This window comes from Staurois parvus, unplaced genomic scaffold, assembly GCF_062004578.1.
Source record: "Staurois parvus isolate SC_StPar_1 unplaced genomic scaffold, SC_StPar_1.0 ptg001432l, whole genome shotgun sequence".
NCBI lineage: Eukaryota > Metazoa > Chordata > Amphibia > Anura > Ranidae > Staurois > Staurois parvus.
The window spans coordinates 1,124,286-1,149,923 of NW_028319228.1; the positions used below are offsets into that span (position 1 = coordinate 1,124,286).

Consider the following 25,638-nt stretch of genomic DNA (forward strand, 5'->3'; position numbering starts at 1 on the left):
AGAAGAGGTTGGCGTCTGTTAGCTATCAATTTAGCATAGAGTTTTACTTCCACTCATAAAGGCAAGATTTGTCAATAGTTAAAACCTAAGCAATGATCATAATCGGGCCTTGGGATGAGAAAGATGTGGGCTTCAAGAGCTTGGTTGCAGAAGTAAGTGTCTGTAAAGATGGAATTAAGGACTTAATGGGGTGTGTTTAGTCATGGATATCAGTTCCAATTGAGTGAGTAGGATATCCATTATGTCTCACATATTGATGTCAATGGAAGGGTGGGGGGAATCGCTTAATGAATCAATCTTGTGACTGGTCAACACAAGGTTTGATCCCCCAAAATTGTAAAGCTTGGAAAAGTAGTCACTAAATGTTTTTAAAATGAAAGAAGTATAGACAGTTTAGTGCTTGAAATTCTTAATAGACAGAACGTAAGATTGGGAGGTTTTGGCATGGAGGGCTCATGCCAAAGATTTGCCACATTTATCGCTGAACTGAAACATTGCTGGTTGAGTTTATCTAGGTAGTTACGTGTAGATTCATCATAGAGGTGAAAGAGCATGGATCTTGTAGTAGCAATCTTGGCCAGGGTCTCAGACAAGAAGGTTTGTGTTTAGGTTGAGTTCTGAAAGTGTGAACTTGGATTAAGGTGGTGGAGGTAGCTTGCATTCTTTCCTTTTTCGACTTCACACTACTGCATGAAGGTCCCACTGAGAACTGCATTCAGTGCAGAGTTGGGAGGGAAATGGTGTCTGTGAATGGCCTTTAAGGAAAACTGATGATAATGAGAATAGTGTGGTGGATCTTATAGGAAGAAGTCATTGAACGCCATGTCCATTCACATTTTGGGGCTGTGGGGATGTCATGGGATAGTGTGAACTACCCCATAATGTTTTTACATATTTTTATTAGGCAGGTAGGTTTAAATATTTGGAAAAATGGTGCCTTCATATTGGCAAAAAGGAAAGTAAGAAACTGTAGCCTAAATACAGCCTAAATACAGTGACAATCGCGATATTTAATACGTTCACAGCAGAGAAACTACAATACAAGAGTTGTATGATGTTCTGCTGTTTGTAGAGCCTAATGTGAATACAGCACCTTTTCTGTTCCTCTGGATGGAAGTGCAAATAGTGTGGGTGCTCTCAGGAGGAACAGCCATTTTAAAAACAAACACAGCATTCACCAAGAAAAATAGATCAAGCACCCCACCAGTAATGTACATTAAATTGCTCATTTAATAATTTATTAAGAAAACCAGTGCTTAAGTTGCAGAAGGTACCTTAGTGAAGGTTATTTACCATTAATACTAATGCATTATTAAACCAGTAATTTAATCTATTTGCTGGCATGGCCACCTGTCTGCAGAATGTACTTTGTAATACAGCATTCCTTGACAGCAATCTGCTTGACCTGTTAGTTAACATAACATTCTTGGGATAATGCTTCATTTTGCTTCATACAGCTATTTTAATTTAACCTCTCAAATTTCCAAGCTGTTACCAACCGAAGGGTTAAACTTGGAGCTGCAGAGCTCAGAGCAGTTGTTGATTGCATGGGTCCTGTGCATTCCAGGGCTCAGTTTCCATGGCAGCCGACCTGCTCTGCTTGAAATAGGCAGTTCAGAGTAAGGAAGGTAGAGATGGGAAGGAGTCATTAGTTTCAAAATTAGTATGCGGTGCCATCACTGCACTTCTCTATCGTTCCCCATGTAAATCATTTTAATGTATTTCAACAGGTAAACAGTTGGCTTGTGGTTGAAACCTTAAAGGATGTTCTCTGACAATTGTTTATCAATGTACCTGAATCACAAAAATGCAAACAAAAGGCAATCAAAAGTCTGTCATTGGATATGTGTGTGTGATAAATACAGGTATTTTACATATGAGAAGATACTAAAATAAAAATGTATGTAGTCGGTTACAGTGCTTTGCAAGTGTTTACTTCAGTTGGACTTTTTGCACATTTGAAGTATTACAAGTTGAAATTATAGTTAGCGGTTTAACCCTTCCTCCCCCATCAGAAGTTTATTATAAACATTTTTACCTGTTTTTAGATACCTTCTGGCCAGTTTTATGATGTGCAGGATCTTTTTCACCTCTTCTCTGCCACTGGGCCGTTCTCAGTAAAATAAAGAGCACAATGGATATGACGTCAGTCCCATTCTGCTCATGGTGACATGATGGCACATCCCCAGGGAATGCTGTGAGCTCATAGGAAGTGGGTTAAAAAAGCTGGGTATCAGTTGGGCATCATTCAGTCAAGAAGAGGACTGGCACTGGACTACAGAGCAGTGCGTGACAATGTCAAGGAGAAGTTTTGCAGAGAATGAGAACACTGAAGGAGTATTGCTGTCCTTTTATTTTTGGCCAGTGCAGGGCTTTGGTTTAAAACTAAACACTGGAGTTAGTATTTTGCACTTTAAAGGCGTAACATATTTTCATCATGACAGAAAAGTTGACTAAGCAAAAAAAAACTGTACAGCAACTCCCCCTCTCTCATCTCTGAGTAAATATTTAGTAAAACCTCATTTGGCTACAACTACAGCTGCAAGTCTTTAGGGGTTTATTCTCTACCAGCTTTGCATATTCTACAACTTTGTATCTGTTGACCCCACAATTTTGGCTCATTCTTCTTGGCCATATTGTTCTGTCAAGTTGAATGGGACTGCTGGTGATCTGCAAATTTAAAGTCTTGATAAAGATTCTCAGCTTGATTAAGGTCTTGACGGGACTATTATTTAGACATTTATGTCCTTTGCTTTCAATCAATTCAGTGTATCTCTGGCTATGTACATAGGGTCATTGTAAGCCTCCAATTAGTCTGGTTTATTGCCAAAGGAAACTGGTTTTTGGATTGTATTTGGCTCTTTCTATCAGTCATGACCAGTTACCCAATGTTTTCAGGACAATGAGAAGTGTTGGCTTTCTACTACAGGATGGGGTTTATTTACTAAAGCTGAAGAGTGCAAAATCAGGCTCACTTCTGCATAGAAACCAATCAGCTTCTAACCTCAGCTTGTTCAATTAAGATTTGGCAATAAAACCTGGAAACTGATTGGTTTCTATGCAGAAGTGCACCTGATTGTGCACTGTCCAGCTTTAGTAAATAAACTCCGGTGTGTACTGAGGCCAAAACATTTTGTTTTAATCTCATCAAACTGGTGAATCTTTTCCCACATGCTTAATGTCTGAGTTATAGTGGTCTCATGGATAGATGCTAGCATCTCAATTTTAACTCACCACAGTCACTTCAGAGACACCAATGAGCAAACATAACACTGCTAGAGTGCTTCCCTGGGTCAGTGATTGTCCCCTACTTGTCCCAGCTGTTGTCCTTATCTGCATAAAAATTTGTATAATTAAAAATAAAGGGATTGGCATTATAAAAAATAAATAGATAGACTGACCTTTATTTACTAAAGAAATAAAGTATTTTTACTTTCAAAGTGAATAAAATAAAACAAAGTGAAACGTCAAAGAAAATCCAATCACGTGCAAGGATAAATATACATACATGATTGGCTGATCTAAGCAAGCACAAATACACCTCATTTACTAAGTGAACATTCCCTTTGGAAATTAGGGAATGAGGTAAAGTTGTGCTGACTTCAATCATCCATTCATGTGCAAGCAAAAATCCCTTTTTTCTTAATTTCCTTGTGCACTATAATGGAATGTTTACAAATTACAAAACAAATACATTATCTCCATATACAGAACCCTATACTCACAGTTGATCCAAAGGAAGGCAAACTGCTGCCATTTATGTTCCCTATGTGATGTTTATTTAACTGATCTGTGAAGGTGTATCCATATAAACATTCCATGCAGTCACTAGGCAATATTGATAAATCATATTTATGATGACTTACACCTGGGAATACAAAGCACACAGACTTATATAAGATAACAATATCTTTTAGAACCATTGTTGCTTTACACTTTTTTGTGGGCCAGATGCCCTATATTATATTCCCTATGAGCTCCCCCAGGAAAGTTTTTAGCCAATGGTTACAGCACTTCTTCTCCTATACATGTGGTTTATTTAAGTGGTAGAATTAATTTACTGTATAACCCATATATATATGGATATGATTATTAATTATAATTTTGCTGCAACATTATAGATATCTTTCCCACACAGATTTCTGTGCAACATGTTAAGAAAGTGACCCAGTTCCCATCTGATCACCGAGATATTTGATGAACCATGGTTTGAGAACTTGGACATGTGGAAACCTGAATGAACAGTGGGAAATATAGGGCTCTTATATGGGGATTATATGGGCAGTACATAAATGTACTAATAATACGTTTTCTTAATCTCATAGAAAAATGCCAAATGTACTTTACATTTGTGTGGGTTCTATGCAATCATACAACCTAGTAAGAGTTAAGGGGATAATTCTGAATGAATGCACATTTTAAGCTCTTGGTTCTGTCCATTAATGTGCATTGGTCCTGTCTTGGAGTTAATATAACTCTAAGAAAGAATGAAGCCCTGGTTCTTACCAAAGACCAAGGAATTGTCTTTTTTTGTCTCTTGTTTGTTTTTATATGGTGCTTCACTTTCTAACTTTATAATTACTATAATGTTTCTTTTCAGTAATCCCTTCTCACTTCATTATTGAACTACAGTAAAACTCTATGTTTTTTTGATTTTTTGAGAACCTTTTCCAGGCCAGTTTATTACAATAGAAGGACTTGAACAAACGTCATTGCATTTTTACCTCCTTTTGGTTCTGCAGATACTCACAGGCTACTCAATAAAGAGGAATATGGATTGCATTTACTGGGCAGTGATCACCTGACCGAGACATGCTTTCAAAACATGGCTAACAATTTTACATTCTCTTACAAAACAACCATGCGTTCCAGTTGCCGTGCCATTCTAAAAAGGTGCATGCATGACTTTGGTCTGATGGCGTGTGATTTGAGCCCATTCAAAATGAATGGACTCAAATCTCACTGCACTAAATGGAAGTCTTTGTGGAAGTCCCCAGTGTGGATTACCTTGTTGGGAGTGTGTGGGGACCAAAACATTGCCAGAACGTTGGTGATCATTGGAACAGGTATGTGTAAGCATGCTTGGGGTGCACTCTTGTTTCTGAATTAATATTTAGTAGGCATTTATCTTGCGCATAACTCACAACTTTCTTAAATGATAAAGAGGGACACCATTAAGCATACAATATGCAGGCAAGACACATCCCTGCCAAGGCCCATGCTATATGGACTGTAGAGGAAGATGAAAGAAAGAATTAAGCTTCCCCAGCTTCATGATAGAGCTGCACAATCTCTGATCACCAGTGGATGAATACACAACACGCTGCTTGTCACTAACGCCTGTTTGATCTGAGTCCTTGAGCGCAGGAGATAATGGATCCATGCTATATGGACCACAGAGATCTAATGTACAGGAACATTATTGTCTTTAACCTCTAGTTTACCTTTATATTGGCTGTTTAAAATAACAACTGCAATAATATAGAAGTCTGGTAAAAAAGTTTGGTCTAGCATAACACTTTTGGTAGTAAAAAATTACATTTTGTATAGAGATATATAGTTCAGACAAAAAACGAGGGACAACTGAGGCTGTCCAAGAAATTAAGATTCAAATTGTCTCCAAATGAGGGGCAGTTTCATAAAGTCTATGCATTACAACTTTAATTAATTGAGTCAGCTGAAATCATCGCTTAGTGATTGTAAAGGTTCAAGCACTTTTTAAAAAATATTTATTTATTTATTACAGGTAGTTATATAGCGCCATCAATTTATGCAGTGCTTTACATATATCTGGTACATTCACATCAGTAACAACATGTTATACCTACCTGCTCTGTGCATTGGTTATGCACAGAGCAGCCCCTAGCCTCTTATTTTGGTGTGCTTCCCTCTGATGAGTGCCCACCTAGCAAACCGCTTGCTATGGGGGCACTGTTGTTCCCAAGCCTGTGTGCCTCTATTGACACACACAGTTCAGCTTGGCCTTGCCCCACTCTCAAGCACATCACTGGATCGAGATTGGGCTCAGGTAAGTATAAGGGGGGCGGGGGGGGGGGGAGCTACACATAAAAGTGTTTTTACTTTCATGAAGAGAATGAATTAAGGTAAAAAAAACCTTTAGCCTTTGCAACCACTTTAAACAACAAACGTTCTGCATTGCTACAAACATACTGTATATATATAAACACAAAAAGAAGCCTCTAGAGTTACTTTGTAGCCTTTTGAGGATTTGGATGAAATGATAAATGTGTCATAAATGTGTCATATGTCATATGTTACGCCTTTATAGTCATATGTCATATGTCATATGTTACGCCTTTAAAGTGCAAATAAGTCATTTCTGATGGCAAATAAATATGCCATATGTGAGTAGTTATTATCACTGAGTTCTAAACAATTTATCTCCAATTCATCATGATGTAAAGGCACAATTCATTACTACATATGGGATCTTCAATAGCTGTAAATGGAATCCAACCTTCTTTTCAATGCAGACACTTACAAAGCAATAGCAGTACCAACGAGATATTAGCATGTAGAGGGCACAGAGATGTGTCAGTCAGAAATCCCCTATTTTGGACATAGAGGGTGGAATTTGCACATGTGGACTGGTTAGGGGTTTCATGTTGCTTGACCAATCATTTCAGGAAAAAAAAACTTATCATAAAATGAATGTGCATTTAACATATTATTTTATGCAATTTTTTTAGCTGTAAAAGCCCTCCCTGTGTAGACATCCAAAAATCCTGAGACTGCTGCTGGGTGCTACTATCTTCAAAGTGATATCAGCATCCTCAGCAGACTCAGAAATGTCACTCAATTTCACTCTATAGTATCCCCGTCACTCCTTCCTCCATCAGCAACATAAAGGGAGTAATTTATCAAAACTGGAGTAGATGTGCCTTGCAACCAATCAACTGAAATCTTCAATGAAACTTTGAAAATGAAAGTTAGAAGCTGATTGGTTGTCTTGCCCAGCTGTTCCAGATTCTTTTTTATTTATTATATCTTTATTAAACTTTTTTTCCATACAGAATCCATTTCAAACCAATATCATGTCAAACAAAAATCTCCCCTATCCCCAATATTTACCCCCCCTCCTCCTTCCCCAACTACCCCCCTCCCCTTGTCCACTTCATCTTTCAATTTACTTCATGATCTTCATCCATCTTATCATTTCTTCCCCTTATCTTTTCCTCCCTTCTGTTCTGTTTTTCCAGCTTCTTATTGCACTCTAACCACTTCTAAATATTTTTTTGATTTTCTGAAAATACACCATCCTTCCCAAATCTTCTTAAATTTTCCCATTTTATCCTCATCTACATGGCACAATTCTTCCATCATATATATATATATATATATACAGTATATATATATATATATATATACTCAACTTTTTCCATCCAATCCTTTATTTTTGGGGATTCTGTTGTTTGCCAATATCTAGGAATAAGACTTTTGGCCGCATTTAAAAGATGTGTTCCAGTTTATGGCTGCTCCAGTTTTGATAAATTCCCCTCAGAAGGTTATGTAGGGAAATGGGATGGGGCACAGGTGTTAGGGCAGCACAGACAGTAATTAGATATTCTCAAAAGAGGAGAAGGCTATGAAATGCAACGTTGGAGGGGATTGGGCTAGAGAACTACCTAGCCAATATTTCTAGCAAATACAAAGGCACATTGCAAGTAAATAAATATAATTTATGGAATTTATGCTTTTATCTCTTTAACTATTTCAATAAATATTTGCCTGCTTGTATCCACTCCACTGAATAGCTGGCGCAGCAGATTTGCCAAGATTCACTAGTAAAGGTCTATTAAACCTGCTTTAACACTTTCTGACTTTTATTTTGTATAAACCTTGAAATGTGAGTGATGAATCTAAGTAAACAAGTACACTGAGCCTAAAAAGCACCAGAGGCAATGTAATTGCTATTTATGGCAGTTTATTGAACCGGCATTTCAGATGCTGTTGCAGCTATTGCACTAACAAAGCTCAGTGACTTCTTGTGAGTCCCGTCGAGATTTGAAGCTAACAACAGATTTCACTTCTGACGGAAACATGTACATGGATGTGGGTGAAAGCAAATCTCTGCCTATGTTGAAAGATAATCATCATATCTAAAAATTAAATTAAATAAGATATTAAAGTGGTTGTGAAGGCTCAAGGTTTTTAACATTCTGTGTGCAGCATCCCCCCAATACTCACCTAAGATCTAACAATGTGCACTGGAGTCTTGGCTATCCTGGGTATCCCTCTCTTCATTGGCTGTCATTCACAGCCAGTGAGCCAATGAGAGGAGAGAGGGAGTGGGGCCAAGCTGTGGTTTCATGTGTGAATGGACATACGGAGCAGTGGCTGGGGAGTGCACATGCTCGGGTGCCCCCATAGCAAGCTGCTTGCTGTGGGGGCACACAAAAGGAGGGAGGGGCCTGGAGCGCTGGCTGCGGATCCGAGAGGAGGATCTGGGCTGCTCTGTGCAAAACCACTGCACAAAGAAGCTAAGTATAGACATGTTTGTTATAAAAAAAAATGTACGCCTTTAGAATCACTTTAATTACTTGTCCCACTGCAGTAGGTTGGCATCAGTTAAAAGATAAGTATGTTTTTTTTTATAAATCAGACTTACCTAGGTGGATGTAGCATCGATCCAATACTGCATCTTTCCCCCACCGGCTCTAAGGGTGAGAACTGAGTGATCAAACACTACTGATCATTCAGTTCTCCCTTCCACTCTGAGCAGAGAGTGGTGACTGTCAGCCACAGTTGGGCTGTGGAGGGGGTAGGAGTAGCTGGTTCCAGCTCTCAGCGGATTGCTGAGAGGCTGAGCCAGGTGCTGGTCCAGGCTCCTGGGTGGATCCTGACCATATGGTCACGATATTTCCCCAGCCTGGAAAACAGGTCACAGGAGTAGAGAATGCACTGCACTTCTGTGATCCACAGGAGAATTACAGCTAAACGAGCTTTGGCTATACTTCTAAAGGTAAAGGAAAGAAAATTGTAGGTGTTGCACACAGGAGCTATTCAGGTTATATCTGTCATTCATCCAGTGCTAGTAAGGAGATGGGAAGGGCTTTCATTTTTTGTTATTCCAGTTTTGCATAATATACAGTATCACGTTCTCTTTCATCTAATCCTTATGTTTCTGCAGTAGGCTGTACAGGATCTGTCAGGGGCTTTTCTGTGCACATCTCTTGGCAGTTGTTAAATTGTAGTCATCTATTGCAATACAGTGCACCCTTAGTATACTAGGTTCTGACCATGTTTGCAACAATGTAAAAGCAATAACAAATAAGCCACAATATAAGTATTATTATTATATAGGATTTATATAGTGCCAACAGTTTGCTCAGCGCTTTACAATATAAAGGGAGACAATACAGCAACAATACAGTTCAATAAAAGAGGGATAGTATCACATCAACTATCACATCAAATATTCCTGCTGGCCACTGAAGTGGGATATGTGGCAGTGGACAGAACCAATAACCACCTCATGAGAGTTTTTCTGAGGACTTTTCTGATGGACATTCTACAATGGGATTTTTTAAATTGGGTTAATTACTTTATTTGATTCCTATCATGTGACCATCTAGATACAGTATGCAAAACTTTTGTCTGGTGATGGCGGATTGCCTTCTTTAAAATATTCTGGGGAATTCAATAAAGTCCTAACAACACTTTTCTGGCAGTAGTTTCCTTAAAGTATACTGTAACTCAAGGCAAAATAGTTTTTTTTAGTTTTGGATTGAGGGGAGAGGGACTAGAACACCTGTCAGATTTTTTGCTGTTTGTGTCCCTGATATGGAGATTCACCCTCTCTATTTGACTTGTTTACCATTATCATTGAAAGCGAAAGGGAAAGAAAATCACAAATTTTGGGTTGTCTCCAGAAAAATAACAGGGGAAATCTTCCAATGGAGACATTAGTTCTGGAGACCTGGGGGAATTTTTTGGAAATTTTTCAGAGTATCGCATTCTGTCCATAATGTAGCTGCTTTCTTGTGAATCTCTTTTCACAAATCTCTTTGTTGGTCTGCATATTTTTTGGCTACTGGATGGAAGCCATATATTGGGTGATACAGCAATATATATTTGACCTCTAAACTTTATTCTTTACTATTTGAGTTCTAACTACTAAGCCTGTGACAGCGACAGATTCTTAAAGAAATACCACCAGTTTTTGGACCAGCTTCGAGCTAACTTACAGAGGTAGGACATTACTCAGAATGAGACATGTCTGTGCTGAGAAACTGTCAGCTGTGACAGCTTCCCACACAGGGCTCTAGCCCTGCCCCCATTCAGCTATGGACCACCAGATTCTCATCCGAAAGCTGAATGTAAAAAATGGGGTTAGGGATATTGGCAATGTCATTACCCAAATACGGCTGTATTCATATTTTGGAAATGACTTGTCAATGGGTGGGCAAAGCCTGATGAGAAACTGATGTCACACGGCAGTGGGTGGATTCAAAAGCTGCTATTGGACTGAGTAGATATCAATCCTTTCACTGCCATGTGCTGTCAATCAAAAGTAAAGTAGACTTGATGGGGAACTGTTCTCTTAGTTGCCCATAAGGCTCCATCCACCCTTAGTAGAAAACTCTGATTTCAGTATGAGCATCAACAGATTCATGTATCTGTCTGTGACAAATGCATGAATCAGGCACAAGAATGGACACCTTCAGTACTGTGCCCCAGTGGAATTCTAGAGTGTCTATGTCATCCTTTATGAATTGCCCTGATTGTTGTCTAAAGTAGTTGATAAAGTCCTTTCTTGTATACGTTGACTGTGGTGCTTCACTATTTTGCTGCATGTCTGCGTATCTATATATCTTTGCTTTATGGCATATCCCAGATAAGGTAAAGCAGTAAAAACCTAAAAACAAAAATGTAATATATTGCAGGTTACCGATTCTTAGATGTAGTGGCTGCATTAGTTTTGTTTTTTTTGGGGGGGAGGTTTGCATTTTTCCTTTATTTTCACCTGGTGATCCTTCCAGCAAGACTGTTATTTTTCAACTTCCTTTTACAGGCTAAGCTGTCCAGACAAAGTGGCAGTTAGACCATTTAACACTGTAAAATCTTTCTCACAAAAGGCAAAAAAATGCTGTAGCTGCTCAACAGTCTTAGCTGGAGTTCAGCTTCAAGCTGTTAGTTAAGTCCATCTACATCTAACATTACCCTCTCCCCAGCCAAACAATGCTGCTGTCCAGTTTGCTTAATATATATATATATATATATATATATATATATAAATAAAATATATATTCATCCTCAGTGGAGACACCTTACAGCAGGAAGTGTGTTACTGGCCTAATCACCAGGTGAACACAGCCTCCACATTTAGGGATTGGTAAGCTGCAAATAATAACATTTTTGTTTTTGGGTTTAATACTAATTTAAGCTATTATACTTTAAAAATAAAGAATAACAGTAGTAAAAAAAAAGTGCAGGTTTCACCAACACATAAACTGTATAGTGTAAATTGAACGAAAAAGTAACATTTTCTTAGACAAAGACTTTTACAGATTTAAGCTAAAGATCCTTTTATATTTAAAATCTGCGAATGTTCTGGGCTTGATATGAACGCTATCTCATAGAATAATTCGACTATTGGAGAAAAAAAATTAACTATGGCTCCACCATGTGGACATATGAGTGTAGGTGTTTACAATGGAAAAAAAACTGAAGGAGCACCATTTTTACAACACAAACATGTCTTACAAAGATTAATAAGTATTGTATGTTTCAGTTATAACAGGATGATTTGTCATTTTCTTTATATATATATAGAAAATAAAAATAAATAAATAAATATATATATATATATATATATATATATATGTGTGTGTCAAATCTAACTTACAGACCTTTTTATTAACAACAGTATATTTCAGATACATGTCTAAACATGAGTTAAGATTTGCTCAACAACTAGTCTCTGCCCTCGTATGTTGGATGGATCCAGGCCATATCTAGAGCTCTCTCTAAATGACCATTTATCACTATTCATGTGAAATACCAGGTATAATCTAATGGATATGAGCAAAACATTTAAATCTTATCCAGTTGCAATGTGAAAAACATACATTTAGGCAGGCTGAAAGTAATAACTTATTCATGTCTAAATACAACCTTTTCTTTTAAAAAAATGTGCTGCTTCATTTCCAGGGCCAAATAGCACCGTCAGCCTGCAGATTCCTGTCTTGCAAATCAGATTTTACATTGTTCAGTTTGAACCTAGGATGGGTGACCAGTGGATAGATTGTTCATCATATAAATTGTTATATAAATCCAATTTGATTGCATTCTACCTTTTTTACATGGGTGAAGTGTAAATATGACATGTCATGTTGTGTCATCTTTCTCATAATTTATATATGCAATGTCTGAAGTGTATTTATTTTCAAAGAAAGTGTCAATCAGTATTTTGACTCAGTATGAGTGATAGCACCCTGCACATGCCCAGCCCTTGGGAAAAGAATGGTGCAACCTCCAGAAGTGCTAGGGGGCGCCTATTTTAATTGCTGCTCTGTCATAATAGTAAGACTGAACAGAGCCATATAAAGCACAGGGATTTTTCTGAAAGGCCTCTGTTATCTCATATATGACCACAGGTATGTTACCAGAGGAGAGGCATGATTGTAAAATCCAATCAACATAGGGTGATGCTATGATGTAGCATGACTGCATGATGTTTTTTGTTTTGTGTTTTTAATATATACAGGTGATCTAACCCTTTAAGTCTGTGAAATTGCAGGTCAATTGTCCCAAACAACATTCTTTCTAGCTCTTAGCAGGGAAGTGACACAGCAAAAAAACATATGATAGGAGGATGCCTTTTCCACCTAGAAGCACTGCTGAAACTCTGATCTTGCTGAAACTCTGATAGATTTTATAAACCTCACAGCACAGATAAACTAAAATTTGACTAATATTTCTTAATTGTGTATTATCAGTTCTTCCTTTTTTTTGTAACTTTAAGTGCAACAATGCATTGACATTGAGCATTTAAACATCTGAGAACTGTACCACTATTTTTAACACATACAGTGGGTATAGAAAAGAATCACCCCTTTTAAAATAATCACATTTTGTTGCTTTGCAGCCTGAAATGAAGACAGACACAGTTTTTGCAGTTTTTGTTTTATCCAGCTGTATTTATTGAAACGTATAACTTCCACATAAAAGGTATAACACCAACATGTCAGAAAAAAACAAAAAAAAATCAAAACCAGATTCACTGAGTTGGAAAAATCACCCCCCTCCAAAAAATAACTTGTAAACTCAATCAGGTAGCTAATCACCTTTTCAATGGCACACAAAGCCATTTGACATTCGTCTGTGATCAGTTGTGGTCATTTTGATTAGCTTAGCATGAAAAGAGCTTTCCTGGAGCATCTCAGTCTCTAGTAGTATAACTAAAGCAAACAATCACCTATGGGTGGCAAGGCACTGTCAAAAGATCTCCATGATAAAGTCTTTCATTTGGATGTTATAGGTTGCACTGAGTGAATACAGCTGGATGAAACAAAAATTGTGTCTGCCTTCATCTCAGGCTGCAAAGCAACAAAATGTGATTATTTTAAAGGGAGTGATTCTTTTCTATACCCACTGTATGTGTGTTTAAAGTGCAGAGGGCAGTCATACAAAAGCCACAACAGGTGAGTATGTGCACATCTTGGTTATCTAGATTTGATGACCATATGCTGCTTTTTTTCTCAAGTGATGCTATGATGTCACCAGCTCGCATTTGCTATTGCTTCATTCCTATAGTGAACTAATATGTAGTCATTCTCCTGTGGGATGCCTGCCTCACTCTGATCCTTATGATAATCCATTATACCATTAGAAGTGAAATACTGTAGACATTAACAGTCCCATGGTCTTAATAAGTTACATCATTTCCAGATAACATGGTACCTTGTTTTGATAAGCAGTCTGTACAATATAGCACAATGTTTACAGCAAGGAAGCTATTGAGGCTAATATGATCGTAAAGCAGACTATGCCAATGATGGGATAAAAACATAGCAATTCCAATACACATTTCTTGTTATTTATTCATTACTTTTGTGGTTAGGCAATTGCCCCTGTGTTGATCTGAGCTGTTTGGTTGGTTTTAGAAGCTCTTAGGAGAATATCATAATGATTCCTAAACCCACAAAATCTAGCTCATAATGAAAATGTTATTGTCAAGGTGGTGGCTATTCTTTAAAAGGACCCTTCATTCATATCTAGACGTTTAACGATGTGGTTATATCTCCAACACAAAGGGATAGCAATGTGGTTTTTTTGTAAGCTTGCTTGTCACTGTAATGTATTAATGTGAGTTAAACTTTATTGAACTGATCATGTAGACATAACAGGAAATAGTATCAATAAATAAAGCTGTGATGGATAGTCAAGGTTATGTATATTGAGTGTGTTAGGCTTTCAGGCACATTATCTGACTGTTAATGTCTTCTTACATGTCATCATTAAAAAAGGGTTTGAGATAAGTTACAGTAATGATGTATACATTTTTAAATGAAACTGCTGAGCAACTATAAAAACAATTATTTAAAGAGGATCTGTAGACTTTTTCAGGTTTTTTTTATTTGTATATATGAAAAAGATTAGCAAAATGTTTAAAAAAAATTTTTTTTAGTACATTTTATGTATAGTTAATCACCAATAAATAAGTACATAAGCATAGCCCCCTTGTAAAGTGCTGCACACTATATTCACACTATATAAATCCCATAAAATAATAATTTATACAATGAAGATTGGGCTTCTTCTGATGTTCTTATCTCACTTTTAGGTCCTCTTCACACTTATGTGGTGCAATGTGGTGTGTTAATGTATGGTATTTCATGCGCCCATTTATTCTGAATGGACTGCAAAATCACCACAACACACTGCCGGTCATCTTCTATAGTGTCTTACCCTAAATATTTTACAAGACCATATTGTTTTGTTAAGAGAATCAACAGGAAGCAAAACTTGTGTAAAAAACATATATGCCTGTCCATAAACATAAATATTACCAATGATTTAGAAAAAAGGAAGCTAAATAAATGTTTTATTAAGATTTACATTTAGATGATCGTTTTCACATGCATATGTAAAAAACGTCAAAGAGGCTATAGGGCAGTTTAAACAACAAAGAAGAAAAAATCCTCCTGCACTGCCAGGTAACTATAATCACTGCCAAGTGGCCGCAAGCACCTGACTATATTCCCAATAGTGACAGAAATAAATGCAATGGATGGAGGAACTTTGTTTCATGGAGAAAGATGAAATGGAAAAATTTAAAAAGATTTGGGGTAGATTGAATGAGTTTAAAACATCAGAAAAATACTTAAAAATGAAAGGTCCCCCGGTAGTAGAATAGGAGAATTTAAAGGGATAAAAACATCTAGATATACGATTAGATTAATAGGAGGGGAAAGAGAAAATAATGATGAAATTGGACAGGGTAATTTTAGTGTGGAGGGGGTGGTTTTGGGGGAGAGATGGGGTTTAAGGGATTGTGTATGACGTAATAAGAATTTATGATGATATTGTAATGTAATTTTTTTTTTACAGAAAATTCAATAAAAGATATAATTTAAAAAAAAAAAAAAATATATATATATATATATATATATATACAATGGATTGGTGCTGCGCTACTCAGTGAACAAATAAATAAATAACTCCCCGCACCCAAGTTTAGGAGTATAAGAACTACTAAAAACAACAGGTGAAAAATTGTGACCAAAGCAATGGACAAAAAAATATAAACATCTGCATAATACAAAGTGCCAGTGTTGAACAAGTGTAAAAGTGACCAACAATAAATGATAAATAAACTTGATTGAAGAAAAACATAGCACAATATATAGGTCCCAAACAAAATCAATATAGTGTACAGTCTCAAAAAATCAGTGAATCTTCAGCACAAGTAGTGAATAATCCAGTGACCACTGCAACGAATCAATCCTCCACCAGCTAGCATGCACGCTCACCTTCCAGGAGCCCTGAAGAAGTCACGTAGGATGGAAGCGTGGTGACGTAATTTCCGGTACGGATGGCAGCCGCCATCTTGGTACTCCCAAGCTTATACACCTTTCTGCATTAGATTTCAGTGTTTCTTGCCTTTATGGGTCTGCAGATCCTTTTTTAAATGTGAGTAGTCACTTTGTGTTTCTTTTTACAATAAATATTTGACTTACTACACCATGGGAAGCTTTTTTTTTTTTAAATCTTCCATGTGGGGACACTGGAGATGAGAGAGTCTTATGGCCATATCCATGTAAGGACACCTGAGTGGTTATTGCTGTTACGCCTGTGAGTGCTAACCATCTCCACCATAGAGGAGTGCTCTGAGTACTATCTCGGGAGATATACAGTCAGATCATCAATTGTGTATTCAATGCCTTATAACCCATTGCAGGTTGCAGTTTGAAGGTGAGCGCGCACGCTAGCCGGTGGAGGATTGATTCATTGCAGTGATCACTGGATGATTCACGGCTTGTGCTGAAGATTCACTGATCTTTTGGGACTGTACACTATATTTATTTTGTTTGGGACTTATATATTGTGTCACGTTTTTCTACAATCAAATTTATTCATTATTTATTTTTGGTCACTTTTACACTTGTTCATCACTGGCACTTTAATTACACTTTGTATTATGCAGATGTTTATATATTTTTTTTCATTGCTTTGGTCACAATTTTTCACCCGTTGTTTTTAGTAGTTCCTATACTCCTACACTTGGGTGTGGGGTTTATTTATTTATTTATCTATTTATTTATTTGTTCACTGAGTAGCGCAGCACCAATAAATTGTATTTATAGGGCAGTTTTACTCCTTCTAGCAAATAGATAACACTGAAAAAAATCACTATTGGGTGGTGTTCTCTTTAATGACCCTTTAATAGTTTTAAATTCAAGATATCCTATTTACCACTACACACTCTACAACTAAAATGAAAGACTGGCTAATATTAGAATATTATTTTTATGGAAATGCAGAAAATAAAAGCACTTTGTTAGGATAGGTACATTATTACATAAAAAAAGAAGACAACAATCATCAAACCTAAATAAATCTTATGGGAGTACAGCTTAAATACACAGTTATTATGCATCAGATGACCTATTGTTGCATGTAATCTCATCAAGCAGTGGTTAAGGCAGTGGTTAAGACAGCACAAACAGACTTTGCTTTTCATGGGACCTCTTTTCAGACCACATGGTAGTTAAACAATACGGTGATGGTACAATGAAGGAGCAGTAGTACGCCAATGAGATCATAACTTTACTCTTTCCTCTTCTTAGGAAGTTCTCAGAGCTAGGTGGACAGCACTTTGCAATGCAGTCTAGCCTGATTTACTTACTGTACTAGCATTCTGAATCAGTGAACTAAACAGTGTTTTTTTTTTTATATCTGCCTGGAGTTTTAATAGTGACAGAGGAAAATGAAGGTAATAAAAGTTGATGAAGGACCCCCAGACGCAGAAGATTAACTTGCGTAAAAATTCAGCTAGGGTACACAGCTGTGGTCTCAAGTTAAGAAAATAAACAAAATCATGTTTACATGAGCAAGCTTTCATGTAGCATAGTATATGAATTTACCATTTTATACAAAATATGTTAGTCTTTGAAATAGTCATAAATAACAAGGGTATCAGATGAAATGTCTGGTTTCTCCTAGAACTCCTTTTATTCTGTAACGTCAATGTAATTTAGAAAAAGTCAAGCTTTCAGCTAATGCATCATATGATACTTGTACTAGGCATATAAATGTGTGTATTTTCAAACAATTAAGGCACATTTACTGCATGTATTCTAACAATTATTTGTGCGCACATTCTTTTAACTGAGCTAGACAGGTTTCTATAAAATACTCAAAAAAATCAAATACTATAAAAGAGGAACATCAGTCTAAAAACTCTGTTCTATAGTTTTTTCTGGACCTCTAAGGCTCTATTCACACTGTCGAACCATTCTGAATGGCACTCCAATGCATCTTGCCAGTGGATACATTGCTGCCCACTCCAATGTATGACAGTGATCTACAGCAGTGCCACACCAGAATATAGGGCTCAAAAAGTTTTTCTCTGAATATCCTAAGTCCTGATTTCAAACCCTGAAACACATTGGCTATACATGCAGATTTTGCTTGGATTACGTGTAAACATGTTTTGACTCCACCATTCTGGTGTATTGCTTCTGTTCTTCATTTTTTCTCTGGTTACAATATGTAAGAACCGCCAGCCCAGTGTCAAAATGTTACATTATTATTATTATTATACAGGATTTATATAGCGCCAACAGTTAGCTCAGCGCTTTACAATATAACGGGAGACAATACAGCAACAATACAGTTCAATACAAGAGGGATAGGACATGCGATCAACTCTACACCACTCTGTGGAAGTATAATCATTCTCGGAATCCATCTCCACCTTTTTATCTCATTAGGCATAGCATCATCAAAGGAGAGGATTGGAAGTAATTTACTAAAGACATAGGGAATATTAACTTTTACTTAATATGGGGAAGCTGTAAATGTTCCAGTCATGTGCAGGAGAAATACACAAACAATCTGGATTTTTTCTTCTGTTTGGAATGTTTTTCCCTTATTCACATATGAACATTTTCACTTCTCTACTTCTTTACCCCACAGTGTTTGCTGTTTTTTTTTAAAGAAGCTCTGAGCTCTCTATGGCAGTAGGAGTAGGACCCAATATATGGATGGATATGATCTTGGGGTGTAAAATGATGGCCAAGTGTTTTGTCATGTTTGGTTTTATTATAATAGTTTTGTTGTACTATACTAAATAAATACCTCTATAGTAACAGATCACCTCTTCTTTTTAGGTTGGAGGACACACTATGTTGCCTATTCGTTGGATGCCTCCTGAGAGTATCATGTACAGGAAATTCACAACAGAAAGTGATGTCTGGAGTCTAGGAGTGGTACTATGGGAAATTTTCACTTATGGGAAACAACCATGGTACCAGTTATCCAATAATGAGGTGTGTGTTTCTATATGTTACTTATATCTGTCAAAGTTATTATTTTCTCCAAAAGGAAAGTACAACTAAGCAATGCATAAAGAAGAAGATTGGGAGAAAAAAAACAGATTTACAAAGCATACTTTTGCTCTCTTTTTAATTATTAGGTGGCCACACACATATATATTTTCATTTAACATTTAATGCCCTTACATTATAGGAAAAACTGTATGTGATTGAATACTATTAATACACAATATATTTTCTAATTTTAATCAGTTTGTAGTATTTTTGGACTGATCTACTGTAGATTATGATTAATTTACTCTTTGAATGGTATCATAATCCTTTTGGATTATGTTTAATTTAAAAATACTGTATTCTCTAGTAGCTCTTTATATGTTTCAAAAAGATGACATTTTAATATTCTTCCTTGTTACAGGTGATTGAGTGCATAACACAAGGCAGAGTCTTGCAGCGACCTCGCACTTGTCCGAAGGAAGTCTACGACCTTATGTTGGGATGCTGGCAGAGGGAGCCTCACATGAGGCTGAATATCAAAGAAATCCATAGCCTACTTCAGAACTTGTCCAAGGCATCCCCTGTATACCTTGACATTCTTGGCTAGACATTCCAGGTGTCACCTGTATGGGCTTGATGAATGAATGTGGTGAACGGCCGCTGAACTCCGTGAAATGTGTTATAACCTCTGACAGTATTATTAACAAAGATGCTGAGAAGCTATCAAAGGGCAAGCAACACAAACTTCTCCATCTGTACAATACACAGTATTGATATTTGCCATTAATAAGTTGTATCTTTTTATTCTGAGCCTAAATCTTCTTTTACTCTTACTCCTCAGTCTATGTTTGGTTGTGTCTCACAGTTCCTCTTTCTACATGCTTATGCCTTTATGTAACTCAGCATACATAGACAAAGGCCTTAAAACCTTATCTGTTAATCAGCTGGCGCGCATGTCTGTCCACCACATCTAACAATGCCTTCTTGTATTCCTGCCTTTGATGTGGATGAAAAAAAGGGAAAAAAATATTGTATGACATGGACATGACGACTTCTTCTGTACATACGTATAGACTTTATATTGACTGTCGCTCACTTCTACGTTTTTGGCTATGTGCACTACAAAGAAACTTTTTGGACATCATGAGTATGTGATTGCTGTATTAAGGAGACATAACAATGGAGTCAAGTTTAACCATCTACCTAAAGCAATTTGAGGAAACACAATCAATGCATATAAGAAGAGAATAAATCCACCTTGCTCTTTATGTGACTAGTCTTCTGTCACCATATTGGCCATGATAAAAAAACATATCTTGCCTGTTTGTAACAACCTACGATAGTTGTAGTCATCTTCTTTCTTAGTGCAGTAAAACAGTCTTAGAAGAGATACTTCTTATTTTCAGAGACTGAGATCATCACAATGTGATGGTAAATGTATCTGACAGTGTGTTCAGCAGACAATCTCTCACTGGTTTACTATGCCCCTATATGCAGGCAATACAAGCAAAGAATGCATGTGATGATTGCAACCTATGATGTCCAACATGCTTGGGTTGTTTTTTGTATGGAGATTGGCAAGTGTGCTAAGGTGTATTAAGAAGTGATAGCCTTGTGTAAGGCAGTCTATTACTTGTCCTCTGTTCTGGTAACAGAGTCAGTAGGCAATGGCACAACCAAAAGATGTCTTGAGTGCACATTCATTGGTTGGTTGGTTGGCTACATTCATCTTTTTTTTTTTTTAATTTTCAATCCGTAGGCTCAGGATTGAAGTTTATATTTCTCTATATTAGATTGTAAAAAGAGGAAAAACCTTACACAAATGTGTCAGCCTTTCTAAAGATAGTTGTGATGTTATACTCAGAGGCAGCGCATGTTTATCTATGTTACCGGCATGATGTGTCCAACTATTGAAAGATGTTCCCAGATATACAGGCAAGAGAAAAGCCTGTATCACAGTTACATATGCCAAAGTGTAGAGAACGATTGTTCCGGTGAGGCCATGCTTTAGCTTTCATGAAGTCCTCTCTAGAGGGGTCAGTTATTGAGGAATGTAGTTGCACAGTAATGAGAAACTACCATTTGTACAGGTTCTTGTAAATAAATACTGTATGTTGACAAAACTGGTAACTGTAAAATATATTTGAGATTAAAAAATGATATGAGTATTAAGCCTCTATAACTGAGGCATTAGCAAAGAACTTATTCTCAGTTCGAGGTCTGCTAATGATTCTGACACATCTCTATCACGGGGTTAAAACACATTATAAAAGTGAAATAATGATACACGTTCAAATGTGATTGTGCTGTTGCTTCAGAGCATTGTTAAAGGTTCTTCAAAACTTTATTTACTATGTATAATTTTTCACTCCCCGGTTCGGAGTTAGAAAAAAAAAAGAGCAAAATATTTGTAGAAATTTGCTTAGCTGGCAAGATGGACGCCAGGTTCAGTCGAAACTCACAGCTTGTGAAGTGAGAGGAAACTGTGGGAGCATCTGTCAATGTTTTATATTTTCTAGCACCTGCCTATAAAATAGTTCTGCTGCAATAGTTCACTTTCCTCAATACTTTCATAGACTGAGATATACAAGATGCACACACTGGCATTACATGATGCAAGCACTGGCATCATAAAAATGAACCTCTGACTATCAGGGCTAAACTTCAATTGCCTTGAACTGATGCTGCTGTTGTTCCTTGTCCTTTAGAATAATGGGGCTTATTTAATAACATGGTTTAATAGGCAGAATAAACAGTCTTCTTTAACTGCTGTCAGTACACTATTATTCTATTCTATATTGTAAAGAACAATTATATGCTGTAACTCATGGCAGCCAATCAGGTATTAGCATTAGTGGTGATGTATAAGAAGACTAATAAAAGCGGGTATCTGATTGTCTGCTGTGGTTGTGCTATTACAATAGTTTATTGAATAAGTAGGAGCAATTTGTTAGGTTTTCATGAGCAGTGCACCTGAGGGATGTATAAGTACTGAAACTGTGATTATATTGTTGTCCTACGTGTTATCATTGCTTCAGAGTGCACCTTGGGCTTAAACATTCTATGAGCCATCTGTAAAAAATGAGATGAAGGAATGTGGTATTAATCAAGCATTAATGATACAAAACACATTTTTACATATTGATCAGTCACTGAGTTACAAAATATTATTCTGAATGTAGTTCAGTACCACTTAATAGTGAATACTATGAATGCTTTTTGATACATATATTCTTGCTGTACTAAGATGACAAATGGAAGCAAGAGAAGATGTCAGTCCTTGGTGAGTTTCTTAGTCCTTTTTCACCATTATGTTGGTTTTTAAAATGGATCCATACAGCTCATGTAATGAATTTATGAGTCTCATTAAAGGAGAGCATACTCAGTTCTGATCTATGTAATGTCGCAAAACATATGAATAGAGTTAAACTGAAGTGGCTTTATTGCTTTACCTTTACTGGTGGTTTATTTCTGGGAAATCATGTTTCATCTAACAGTATATGAAACGTTCAAGCAAGCTGGGGGCATAAGAAAGTTTTAGGTCACCATATTTAAATATTGTAAAGCTAAGACATGTTGTCTTGGACCTTAGTGCTTAACTTTCATTTCAACGTAAGAAGTCCATTCTCAACCAACTGCCAGCTCTATGATCTGCATACCATGGATGGGATTCCATGTGTGCATGTGTGATATACTATATAGTATACATGCACATGACCATGACTGAATACTATGTACTAACTGAAGTTAGTACATTCTCATAAAGAATTACATCCTCATCCTGCTACACTATCCGTCAAATCAGTGACCTGGAATAGATATATAGGTTGAAAGTGTTGATTCACTGGCTATAAGGAAGTAACACCCTAGCTTGTAACGCAAGGCTAATGATGACAGCCATTGCACATATAAAATAAAGTTTACAAGTGCTAGTTCCTATGTATCTTGAAATAGCCCCTTTAGTCACCAACAAAGTGCCTCATTATCTGTGCTTATTATTAATGCTGAACACAGAACAGATGTTTTTAAAAAATCTTTTAGAAGGAGGATCATAACCCTCTCTCAGCATATCATGACTCTAGTGCTTTGCATGATACTTTTAGTCTAACAAACTCTTAAAAGGTGTAAATAACAAAGTGATTACCCCATTGGTTTGCTGTTTCTACTTCATAGTCCAGTCACAGGCTGGAGCAGACCAGGCTGTAATGTGCAATAGTTTGTAAAGTATGCAACGAGATCCAGGACTTGTACTGTCTGACAGAGGTGCCTGGATAACAAGTCTAGCCCCGTATACCTAAATTATATTATTTGGAAGCTGAAATTGTTCCATTATGAGTATCTCGGCTGTGTAGATAACACTCTGCCTGAAGTTCAGCTCAAAGACTAAATACACTTTGTTTAAAAATGGAATGAAATGATAACACTTATCACCGTTTAATGGCCAAAATCTTATACAGTTCTGCTGTTGCTGCTTTTAGTATGGTAGGTTGAGTATACATTGTCCACTGTCCATCTGTATAGATTTGTGGTTTTTCATTTTGGAATAGAGCATATTTTTTAATATGTGTATTCATGGGTGGGGGTCTGGTTTGTTTAAAGAGTATCTAAAACAAAAAACAAAATTTAATACGTTGTAACTTACCACTCCTTAGAAAATACCTGTTGATCTTGTTAGACATACAATGTCCTTGTCATTTCCTATGAACTGTAAAGACAACAAAAACAATGTTATCTTTTTCTGTAAACTACTATTCCTATCAACTACCATGTATTGGAGATGAATAAAATCCAGCCTGGTTTACAACCATGGCTGCCTCCATAGGTACAGTGGAAAAATGAATGTATTATTTACAGCAGTGATCTCCAAACTGTGGTCCAGGCCAGATGCAGCCCTTTGCTTTCCTTTATCTGTCCCTTAAGGCACTTCTTCTAACACTGTTACAAGGCACTATTCCTAACATCAATGATGAGGCACTAGTCTTCCCACTGACACCAATAATGGGGCACTATTCCACCCATTGACACCAACAATGGAGCATTATTCTCACCAAGGACACCAATGATGGGGCAGTATTCTTCCCACTGACATCAATAATAGGGCACTATTACTCCCATTGACACAACAATGGAGCATTATTTCTCTAATTGACACCAAAGATGGGACACCATTCCTCTCACTGACATTAATGACGGGGCATTGTTTTATCCCATTAATGGCAGGGCATTTTGTACTCCCACTGGTCACAGTCTGCCCCCCCTAAAGTCTGAAGGGAAGGAAACTGGCCCTTTGTTTAGAAAGTTTGGACACCCATAATTTACAGGGTTTAACAGGCAAAAAAGGGAAATACCTGAAAAAAAAATTACACAGCCACCAAGGACTGGTAAACTGCAACATATTACATTTTGGGGGGGTATAGATACAGTTTAACCACTTATCGCCAGCTGCACGCATGGTGATCTCTTGGCAGGTGGGCTTTAATGTCGAGCAGCCGCATATATGCATCTATATGTAAACAGTTTATTGTGCTGAGAGCAGCTCCTTGTGCTCCCCTAGCACATTAACTTAATTGTCATGGATGCATTCTTGCGACTGGGAGCTTTCAATCATGTGACAGCTGTGACAGCCAATCACAGTGGTCACATCATCTGAATACCCATCTCTACCTCTTGGCATTTCAATCCACTTAAAGGGCCAGGAGGCGGCGGCAGGAAGGGCTTAATAAAATATAGCAACAGCAGCACAGGTTAGCGCATCATTTGTAATAGGTCATTCCAAGAGCCCTCAATTCACAAAATGGTGTAGTCTGCTTAAGTTACAATTAAGGCACAAAAGTTCAGCTGTCACCCATGCACAAGAGAAAAAGCTATGATAAGGCTTAAAGAATCATCAATTCTACAAATGATTTAAAAAATGGAAGTTGGCTTGAAATATGCAAGCTTAATAATAAAGATAATGCAAAGAGCCATCTTGTACTATAACTCATAGCAAACAATCAGATTTTTATTTTCAGCTGTTTAGATCAGTCAGAATAATCAAAGCTGCTGGCTGATTGGTTGCTGTGGCATGACAGGTTTTAGCGGGTCACTGGGCTTTGAACATTGATCTCTGTGTTATAACATATCTAGCCCTCATGATAGCTGTATCTAATCTGGATGAGTGACAGGTCCACCTTAAAAGTAAAATAAAACAGCCACTTCAAAACACTGCTTCATATAGAATGTATTTTGTTTCATTTTTAAATGTGAAATTGCTATTAAATGGAATGGATTTCAAGTATTTATTTGCTCAATGTGTTGAATAATTTCTTATAGTTTAAATACAGTAGCAATGCAAAATTAAACACACGTTAACTATGACAAATTTATGGTTTCATTTTTCTAGTGTTGCACAGAAAAAGAAAACAAAGTAGCACAAACATATATTGTTACAAAGATAACACAGCTTACTATTAAAGTGTTACTAAACCCACAACAGTAAAATTAGTCAGTATATGCAGTAAAGCATGCTTGTTATACTCACTGTGGAACCTAAGGGGTTAATCCTCTGCATTGTGTAAAAAGGCTGTTTGATCCTTTCTTCTCTGTTCCTTCCCTTTTTCAAGCGACCACCACTTATCTC

General features: G+C 36.9%; 1 protein-coding gene across 4 annotated transcripts in view; it reads left to right on the forward strand.

The window, feature by feature from the left end:
• The window catches only part of NTRK2 (neurotrophic receptor tyrosine kinase 2), a 271,171-nt gene extending 245,875 nt beyond the window's left edge, over window positions 1-25,296 (forward strand). For all 4 annotated transcript variants that reach the window (XM_089662108.1, XM_089662106.1, XM_089662109.1 and 1 more), the window contains 2 exons: window positions 18,861-19,019; window positions 19,441-25,296. In XM_089662108.1, coding sequence (XP_089518234.1) covers window positions 18,861-19,019; window positions 19,441-19,626 — 345 coding nt within the window. In that variant the 3' untranslated portion in view covers window positions 19,627-25,296. The remainder of the gene's footprint in view (window positions 1-18,860; window positions 19,020-19,440) is intronic.
• The last annotated feature ends 342 nt before the right edge of the window (window positions 25,297-25,638 follow it).